The sequence below is a fragment of the Gigantopelta aegis genome, chromosome 5 (assembly GCF_016097555.1).
Source record: "Gigantopelta aegis isolate Gae_Host chromosome 5, Gae_host_genome, whole genome shotgun sequence".
Lineage (NCBI taxonomy): Eukaryota > Metazoa > Mollusca > Gastropoda > Neomphalida > Peltospiridae > Gigantopelta > Gigantopelta aegis.
The window spans coordinates 35,587,808-35,598,832 of record NC_054703.1 but is presented as its reverse complement, the minus strand read 5'-3'; the positions used below and the strand labels follow the sequence as shown (position 1 = coordinate 35,598,832).

General features: G+C 37.9%; 1 protein-coding gene across 1 annotated transcript; it reads left to right on the top strand.

Annotated features, from left to right (window-relative positions):
• The first annotated feature begins 4,083 nt into the window (after positions 1-4,083).
• On the top strand, positions 4,084-4,404 carry LOC121373122. The gene has a single exon (XM_041499573.1). It carries the CDS (start codon positions 4,084-4,086, stop codon positions 4,402-4,404), a length of 321 nt encoding a protein of 106 aa, XP_041355507.1.
• Positions 4,405-11,025: the final 6,621 nt, after the last annotated feature.

Below are 11,025 nucleotides of genomic sequence, written 5' to 3'. Positions count from 1 at the left end.
ATCGCAGTGAAGTTAGCAATACGCTGAATATGGTTACTCGTCTAGCAGCCATAACCATGCGGTGGACAACCTGAACTTGAGTTCCAGATGTGGCCTCTTTAGAACGATCTACCCACTGGACATATTGTGTGCTTATCATGCCACACTCAACTGAGTTAGTAATATGTTGAATAGTTACTGTTCTATCAGCCATAACCATAAGGTCGACAACCTGAACTTTCGTTCTAGATGTGACGTCTTTAGGACGATCTACCCACTGGACATCCTGTCACAATTATATTCAGCCGTCCTTTTCTTAACAGCGGATTATGAAGGGCTTTCAATCCCAAGTGTGGTTTTCATGCCTTCATGAATCACCTATAGGCCAGGTCAGATCATAGGGCTTAACGTGCACATACAGAGCAAGCTGTTGTAACACACATCTGTCATGTGCGCAGGTGTTGACTCGTTCGTCCAGGGCAGGGAAGGGCTGTGGTGGGTGGGAGAAGGGACCGCCCGGGCTTTACAAGTGGAAGGGAGCTCTAATAGCCCGATCAGTGTCGGTAGCGGAGCTGTCGAATAATAGCTCTAATCACCTTTGGTGACATCTCCCTTTTATCCACGGTCTTGATGACCGGTAGACTCTTCATTGTGTGTATATCTATTACCCGCACACAATTTAAAGTCGATTTCTTGTAAACCTATAAAGCATATAATATATGAAAGTTAAGTGAATTAATTTTACAAGCGATAGAAAGCTACGAACGTTAAGCCACGAACGTTTTCATCCCAACCCTCCTCGTAAGTACTTTTTTGTGGCATGTCGCCATTAGGCAAAGTTATGCAGCGTTTAAGTGACGGAGATATATTAAGTATATGATAACATGCTGTGAACGGGTATCATTTTAATGTAATTCTTAATTTATTTTAGGCATATTATGAATACATGTAAGCATGTGAAATGAAACACTACTATCACTTGAGTTAACATGAATGAGAAACCCGTTGAATCAACTGCATGTGCCATTTTACAGATGACTACACAGATAAAAGACAAAACTAATGTGAACACGCATCATACCGAACAACAAAAGAAGTACAGATAATTGGTGTTTCCACCCTCCATTCACCGGTATTCTAACTAGGAGCATCTCTTTCTAAACACGAAGTAGGTCCACCCAAAGCACTCGTGTACACACCGCTGATCTTTTTCATTACGTCTTATTACCACGAGTTTGCTAATAGTGTTGCTTAAAAACAGGTAAACATAATAACAATAGAACGGAACACGCTGGTTAATGGAAAAGTATTATGGAAAAAGAAAGAAACACATATTTTATTTAACGACGTACTCAACACATTTTATTTACAGTTAGATGGCGTCGGACATATGGTTAAGGACCACTCTGATATTGAGAGAGGAAACCCGATGTCGCCACTTCATGGTCTACTCCTTTCGATTAGCAGCAAGTTATTTGTTATATGCACCATCCCATAGACAGGATAGCACATAGCATGGACTTTGATGTAGTTATGTATACATAGAGATGGACTGTCGTGGTGTACCACGAAGGTTTCACTGATGGAACGGAGCAAAAGTAGTTATGTATGTATAAAGCATAGAGGTATCCCAAATGTATAAAGCATAGGGATGGACGGGATGGAATCTCCGTGCCACCACGACGGGGATTGATAAAGCCCACACCACGAATGTTTCAGGAATACCGCATCATCGGGAGCGACGCCAGTGTACCTTTCACCATCTGTCTAGAGGTGGACGGGATGTCCTGTTTACGCCCCACGAAGGTTTCTATAATGTATGGCATAGAGATGGATACACAGCATTAAAGTAGTTAAAGTAGTTATGTATGTATAAAGCATAGAGATGGACGGGATGGAATCTCTGTTTACGTGCCAGTACCACGAAGGTTTCAGGAATACCACATTAAAGTAGTTATGTGTGTATAAAACATAGAGATGGACAGTTTACGTGTCCAATACCACGAAGGTTTCACACAGCATTAAAGTAGTTATGTATGTATAAAGCATAGAGATGGACGGGATGGAATCTCTGTTTACGTGTCCAATACTTTGTTTACGTGCCCATATACCACGATAGGTTTTCAGGAATACACAGTATTAAAGTAGTTATGTGTGTATAAAGTAGAGATATACACTGGATACCACGACAGGAATACACAGTATTAAAGTAGTTAGCTTTTAGCTTTATTCCTAATACATGATATTCACTATACCGAGCGTGTGAAAGTATGGGATGTGAAAAACATCACGTACTTTGAGTACACTGGATACATACATTAGCTTTATTCCTAATTTATGCTATTCACTATACCGAGCGTGTGAAAGTATGGGATGTGAAAAACATCACATACTTTGAGTACACTGGATATATACATTAGCTGTATTCCTAATATATGATATTCACTATACCGAAGCACACGATGGTAATAATTTCTTTATTATATAAGCTCAAGCTTAATACCATCACTGGCGTAGCCAGGATGTTTTTTTTTTTTTTTTTTTTTTTTTTTGGGGGGGGGGGTGTGTGGTATGTACTACCCTGTCTGTATGATTTTATAAAAATTTAATACATTAAAAAAGAAAGAAAAAAATGTTTCGTATGGAGGCATCCCCTCTTCCCCCGCTACACCACTGAATACAACGTGTTTTGTAAACTGTATACGCAACTTTAATTTCAGTCACCCATTACTCGATAGAGAAATAACGAAAAAATATGTGAGTCGGTGTCTTTTTGAATGGAAATGATTCCATTTTGGATATCCTTACATAAAAATAAACTAGTGTTTAACGTTTTGTGTTTTTCTCAATGCAGGGCTGTGTGTGTGTGTATATAGATATAAATATAAATAAATAAATCAAAAATAATATATATATATATATATAAAATATATATATATATATATATATATATATATATATATATATATACACACCTTTGTGTGTGTGTGTGTGTGTGTGTGTGTGGTGTTTGTGTGTGTGTGTGTGTTTGTGTGTGTGTGTGTGTGTGTGTGTGTTTGTGTGTGTGCTTTTGTGTGTGACTGTGTTTGTGTGTGTGTGTGGTTGTCTGTGTGGTGTGTGTGTGTGTTTGTGTGTGTGACTGTGTGGTGTGTGTGTGTGTGTGGTGTGTGTGTGTGTGTGTGCGTGTGTGTGTGTGTGTGTTTGTGTGTGTGTGTGTGTTTGTGTGTGTGACTGTGTGTGTGTGGTGTGTGTGTGTATGTGTGCGTGTGTGAGTGGTGTGTGTGTTTCTGTGTGTGTGTGTGTGTGTGTGTGTGTGTTTGTGTGTGTGTGTGTGGTGTGTGTGTGTGTGTGTGTGTGTGTGTGTGTCTGTGTGTGTGTGTGTGTGTCTGTGTGTGTGGTGTGTGTTTGTGTGTGTGTGTGTGTGTGTGTGTGTGTGTGTGTGGCAAAAGACTGTGAATATGGTATAGACACTGACAATCAGATTCGCGATTCAGTTCTTGGAAACTGTAATTCGGAATATATTCGCCGAAAGTTACTAGAAGCCGGACCGGATCTCACATTCGCTCGTACATTAGAAATAGCTCACCAGTGTGAAGAAGTAGAAAAACAAATGGCATATCTGGACTTAAAGGGCACTGAACCTCCTGACAGTGTACACCGTGTAACGTCTACCTATAAAAAACCGTACCATTCACTCCCGGATAAATGTCAGACTAGCAGGGATAAGAAAGCAGCTGTCAACAAACGTGATAAATGTTGTTACAGATGTGGAAAAACTGGACACTTTGGTAGAGATCCCAGGTGCCCAGCACGTGGAAAAACTTGCAATAAATGTGGTGGTAGAAACCATTTTGCAAATGTATGCAAAACCAAAACTTCAAAGGGGGAAGTTAATCATCTCGAGGAGAGTGACTATACTTTTAGCATAACAGACAAAACAAAGATGGGAATGATAAAAGTTAACATAGGTGGAGTAGAAACAGATAAAATGTAAATCATATGTAAATGATGGGAATAGAAGTGTATTTGCATATGCCTCCAAAAAAAACACTGAAAATAAAAGGTACATTCACATGTGAGGTAAAATGTGGTGACAGCATGACCATGGCCGAGTTCATTGTGATCGAAGGGAAGGGTATATCGTTGATGGTAAGAGAGACGGCCATCAGGCTGAACGTTCTCAAAATTGGTGTTAATATTGCTATTGACATTGCCAGCTCGGTGAAACAACAATTTCCCAAAGTTTTCAATGGTGTTGGTAAGCTTAATACCAAACAAGTTTCTTTACATATCGACCCAGAGGTAACTCCTGTAGCCCAGCCACTGAGTCGCACTCCATTCAATCTGAGAGGAAAGGTGGAGGAGAAAGTAGAGGAATTAGTGAGATTTGACATAATCGAACCACTAGATGGACCGACCCCTTGAGTCAAGCCAGTTGTCATTGTTCCAAAACCAAATGGGGAAATAAGATTGTGCATAGACCTGAGACGGGCAAACGAAGCAGTAATTCGCGGAAGACGTCCGATCCCGACTGTGGATGAAATACTGCAAAGCATGAACGGATCAAAGATATTTAGCAAACTTGATCTAAAATGGGGGTACCACCAACCCGAATTAACAGAAGTCTCGATAAATTACAACATTCGCTACTCATGTAGGACTGTTTCCATATAAACGACTACATTTTGGTGTCAATGCTGCAAGTGAACAGTACCAATACGAGATCCGCACAGCTTTAGCTGGCATTTCAGGTGTTGAAATATATCTGATGACATTGTCATACATGCCCCTGACTGGGAAACTCACAACGAACGGTTGAGAAATGTCTTGAAGCGACTACGTGACTGTGGCTTAACTTTGAATAGTGACAAGTGTCAGTTTGGAATGGATAACCTGGTGTTCATGGGAATACTCCTTTCTGATAAAGGCATAGGTCCAACCAGTGAAAGGGTTAAAGCTCTTTTGAAAGCCAGAGAACCTGAAGATGCAGCAGAAGTACGCAGTTTCCTTGGACTAGCAAACTGTAGTAGTAGATTCATTCCGCAGATCGCTACATTGTCAGAACCACTACGAAGATTGACGAAAAAGAATGTTCCATTTCAGTTTGGACACAAAGAGAAATCTGCATTCAAAGAGATCAAAAACAGGTTGGCAAATGCAGATACCCTGGCATACTTTGACAAAAACGCTCCAACGAAAGTGATAGCCGACGCAAGTCCAGTTGGGCTTGGAGCAGTGTTGGTTCAAAAGCAATCTTATGGATACAGTTATAGTTATGTGTGTGAGAGATTATGTTCTCAAAATAAACCGATCTCAATGTGGAACTGTTCATAACTTTTGTTTTCTCCCACAGCCATGACGGCACAAACTGGGCAGTAACATGACCCCCCCCCCCCCCCCCCCCCCCCCATTTTTTTGCAGGTAGATTATTAGATGTGAGGTGCCACACTTTTTATTGTTGTACGTTCTGGGTGTGTTGATACGCTGGTTATAACTGTATATTAATAAACGTTAACATTATCGATTTGATTTGGTCTATTAATTTATAATCCGTGCCCCAAATACTTATGCAAGAAATTCACAAAAGTGTGTGTGTGTGTGTGGGGGGGGGGGGGGGGGGGGTGCGGACGAAATTCAATTATAGACACTGAATGCAGAATGTCATGTTTTGCCCTCACTAAAACGTCTGATGATGACGACACACATTATCCCATATAGAGCCTAAAGTAAGGTCATGATATTAACAAAGATTGCAACGAGGACACAATCCTTTCATTTACGAGTGATAGAAAAACCCCACACAAAACAGCCAAACAATTGTAAACATCCACATAATTTATCTACACATTTTATTTGCCGTTACGGCTGAACCGCCTCAATAGACCCATGCTCTGATTTTGTTTTCCCCGTCCCAAGCAGTACCCCACGACTGTCATATCAAGTGCCCTTGAACATGCTGTCCTCTATTTGGGAATCTCGCTCCACCCAGTGGACCACGACTGGTATATCAAAGGTCGTGGTATGTGTTATCATGTATGTGGGATGGTGCATATAAACGATTCCTTGCTGACAATCGGGAAGAGTTGCCCGTGAAGTGGCGACATCGGGTTTCCTCTCTCAATATCTGTGTGGTCATTAACCATATGTCTGACGCCATATAGACGTAAATAAAATGTGTTGAGTGTGTCGTTAAATAACACATTTCCTTCCTGACATTCGTATCGTTGATTGCAAATCAGCGAACTACTAAAAGCGATCTATCACTGACCAAAACGGTGGTTCATGCTATTCCATGTTTGAACTTTCATATACCTTTTTGTCTCTTTTAGACTAAGGGATGGTCTTGACAACTGTGGTTGCAATACACATGACGGGCACAATCATTTTAGGTCATATACCATCGGACATAAGGCTGGTAGGTACTGGGTTCGCAGCCTGGTGCCGGATCCTACCAAGAGCGTGTTTTAATGACGCGATGGGTAGGTTTCCCTCTTCTCTCTCACTACCCTCTAACAACTAACCCACTGTCCTGGAGAAACAGTCCAGATAGCTGAGGTATGTGTCCAGGACATCGTGCTTGAACCTTAACTGGATATAAGCACGAACATCAGTTGAACCTGAAAAAAGCTACAGTAGTAGAATCGGACCTTTACCTATAGGTAGTACTAAACCAAATAACTTCCGAATGGGTCAAAGTTCGAGATGCACCCAACTTTTGATATAGAAGTTAACACCACAAGTCCTGTGATTGGTGAAATATGTGAGTGTATTGGTTGTGAACAAAACTGGTTTGATCTGGGCAAAAAATGTATGCAATTTCATTGCATCTAGCATCACAGTGTCAAGTAGATTTATGCTTGAAATAAATGCACGGGGTACCTGTAAATAAAGTACTCAAATTTTATATGGAACTAGGGTAGCCATAGACGCTACCCGTTTTCTCTGAAATGAGCAGCTTGACCCCCATGTTTTCTGATTAATTTTAAGGCTGAGGCCTGGTAGTATTTATATCCGTGGTGTTTATTTCAATTTTATATGATGCAGGTAGGAGTTTTAGCCACACATGTTACTATTGTCGTCTATGGGATTTGATTTGGTTGTATACACCCTAAAGAAAGCTTCTATTCAAGACACGTCTCTGTTTTGTTTTTGTTTTCTCGTGACGCGTTTTGAAGTGATCTCTAATCGAAGCCGGCCTCTATTTAAAGATTTTAGGTATATTAAAAACGAGTGATGTGTTTCATACAAACTGCAAGCAAACGAAGTTTATATATTAAAGCTGTCATCACGTCTGTCGAATTTGAAGTGGTCGTTGAATAACCGGTGCTAGTAAGTTATATTTAGTTGATATTGTTTGTTTGTTTTGTTTAACGACACCACTAGAGCACATTGATTTATTAATCATCGGCTATTGGATGTCAAACATATGGTCATTTTGACACAGTCATAGCGATGAAACCCGCTATATTTTTTTATTAGTAGCAAAAAGATCTTTATATGCACCATCCCACAGACAGGATAGCACATACCACGGCCTTTGATATACAGTCGTGGATAACTGGCTAGAGCGATTAGTTGATATAAAATATAATAATAATTATGATATTTTTCCATAATCATTATTTTTAATTCCACGTACAAATGCGTGTTAAGGTGGCTGAGTGGTTTGTTAGTTTGGTTTCCTTTAAGTGTCGCGGATATCTGTGCTCAATTTTCTGTAAGGTGTATTTAAAAAAAAAAAAAAAAAGATTTGCGTTGGACACGAGTTAACTTACAACGAGTTTTTGAGTAACATAATTCGTCTGCAATAGGTACTCGTGTACTATTCTGTTTTTTACACACTCTTAAAAAAGGTATTTTTAATGTAGTTTCACTGACAAAAGACCATTGGAAACGACTGAACATTAGGTTGAAGTGTAAAAGGTATCTTTACAAATATTTTACAAAAAAACAAACTATTATATTTATTATAGCTGCAGTGCGTATTCAAATATATTTAAAACAAATTAAAAAGGCAAATCAGAGTCCATTAATACGCTATTACAGTGTTGATCTATAATTGTATAATTTGGATACTGGAAAGAAAGAGAGAAAAACTCGGTGGTCTCACAGACTTATTTATAAGGACATTCCTGAGTTTGCTGCAATGTTTAAGATGTTACCGATTAACAGAGACTTTTTAACGATTGTAATTGCATATCAAATATATTTTTCTGCATACAGTATTAGTGGCTGTATATTATATGTGTTTCTGATCGTTCTAATATTTGTACTAGGGAAAATTTCATTTTATAAATTATTTGAAGACAATATCCAGTTTGGGCTTCTTAAAAATATTAAGACGACCACAAACACATGAAGTGTCCAATTAAGAGGTGTTATAATCTCACTGCCAGATTCGGGAATGCCAGAATCGGGAATAAACCGTATCTACAGACACTGATATTCTAAACAAGAACATGTATTTAATATGTAAGTTTAAGCGTAGAAATATTTTATTAGTCGGAAACATCTTACAATGCAGTAAACTCAGGAATGTACCTTTAATTATTGCGAACAGAGATCAAGTAAGTAAAATGTATAGCTTTCTTAAAACCAAAAAAGGCAAACCAAACAAATCAACAATATTCTTGTACATTGATGATCTATTTTATAATATTGAAGAAAACGATGAGAGAAAAGCTAGATGGTCTTATTAAATTACCACGAACAGATATCGAGAAAGTAACATGATTAGTTTTTTAAAACCGAAACGAAATCTTTGAAGGTACATTGGTATTATAAAAAGAAACAATTGTTTACGTGTTCGTGTCCTTGCAAATATATTTTTGAAACCAGTTTTTTAATAGCGTAATATTCTTTCACCAAGGGTAACAGTTGTATAAACAAAGCAACTTTGTTCGATAGTCGAGTGTTATGATCATACTTAAAGCTGACGAGGAAGGAAAGTTATTGGTTGTCAAATATTTAGTAATTCTGATATTGTCGAGAGTTCTGATCAAACGTAAACCTGGCGAGAAACGAAAGTTAATGGATGTCAGATATTTAGTATTACTGACAATGTCTTAGAGAAGAAATTATATTGTATATACACAATCCCAGAGATAGGATGGCACATACCATTGCCTTTGATATAAAATGTACTAGTCGTGGTGCACTGGCTGGACGAGAAATAGCCCAAAAAGATCCACTGATGAGGATCGATCCTAGAGCGACCGTGCATCAGGCGAGCGCTTTACAACTGGACTACGTCCCGCCCCCTGACAGCGAATGATATATTTGGTAGCAGAAAAATATATTAGAATCGTTTAAATTCTATCCAGAATTAATTTTAAAGTTTTTATAAAATTTAGATTTGTATATAAAATTTTAAACTATGCTTACCTTTATATCCGTATCATATTGTTCTTTTACTAACAGCTCATTACGCTATTTTAAAAAAAACATAATTATATAGTTTGTTTTTAATTTCATCCTGTTCATATCCTTTGACACCCAATAGCCGATGTGTATTTATGTGCTGGGGTAACGTTAAACATGCATTTATTCATTAAATTGTTTAATACCATTTTTCTTCTCTTTTGAAAATCACCATTTTCCAAATCCTTCCATATTAGTTTTACATTTGGACATTTCAAGAATAAATGTTTATGGTTTCTTCGTTGGTTTTACAAAAAGGACATACTTTATCATCACATAATCCAATTTTGTACAAAACTATTTGTGGTCGTTATTCCATGAATAAGTCTATACTAGAAATCTCTTTCTTTCTTTAACTTATTGTTGTGCTTATGTCCAATTACGGTTCAAGCACGCTGTCCTGATAACATATATTAGCTATCTGGGCTGTCTGTCCAGGACAGTTGGCTAGTTGTTGTTAGTAGTCAGAAGAGGGTGTATTGGTCTTACATCTACCCACCGAGTCGTTAAAACTCGCTCTGAGTGGGAGCCGATACCAGGCTGTGAACCCTGTACCTACCAGCCTTATTTTCGTGCTTATATCTAATTAAGGTTCAATCATGCTGTCCTGGACACACACCTCGGCTATCTGGGTTGTCTGTCCAGGACAGAGGTTTAGTTGTTAGTGGTTAGTGAGAGAGAAGAGGGTGTAGTGGTCTTACACCAACCCATTGAGTCGTTAAAGCTGCGAATCCTGTACCTACCAGCCTTATGTCCGATGGGTTAACCACGACACCACCGAGTAATTCTTGTTCGCTACATAGTCTGTGTGATATGTGTATATTTTTCCTATACAAGAGTTATTTTGCCAAACTGAAAACTATTAAAATTGCTATGTTGGCACGACTTTGTTTTCAGAAAGAATATTATGAAATAGACTACCTTATATTATATTAAAAAAGTTATTTTTGGGGCATTTAAAAAAATATATATTTCGCAATATTCAGGTATATTTCGTCAAAGTCTAAATATTATTTTCTCATAAGTCTCGATTTATATATTTTGTCTTCATTATTACAAGCTTCCAATAAATCTATCCATAACTTATTGTTTATTTTATCTTTGATATTCTGTAAAACATTAGTACCAAGTTTGGGATAAAAACATTTGCCAAGAAAACGTTTCCATTTATAGTTACTGAGGAAATAACGTCAAAACCAAGGCATATTTTGAGGTTCTAGATACTCGAATCTTTCTTGTTCACCATCTTTTAATTTTTTTATTTTGTCAGGAGCATCATTCGAAATAAAAGCAAACATAATTCGATTTGACTTGTTTGTACATTGTGATTGTGGATTTTGTAACGTTGTCAAAAAATATGAGTTTATTTTGAAAGAGCAAGTGTTTTGCTGCTATTATCCTTCCACAAACATTCACTTCCCAGAGCAGAAATGCAATAACGATTGCATATTGATTTTCTTTTCATTAAAATATATTTCCAAAATATATTCTCGGCATTTATGTTTATTTAGTTTTATTTCAAATATATTAAAATTTGATTCACACCAATGGAAACTGCACTGTTTGTACATTTCTGCCATGGTGTTTCGTAAAGGACCTAATCCGGTAGTTTTAGTTTTATCTTCC

What these genes read in the sequence shown, in the direction of transcription:
- LOC121373122 (XM_041499573.1), top strand. Translation starts at nt 4,084, where the DNA reads ATGGCCGAGTTCATTGTGATCGAAGGGAAGGGTATATCGTTGATGGTA.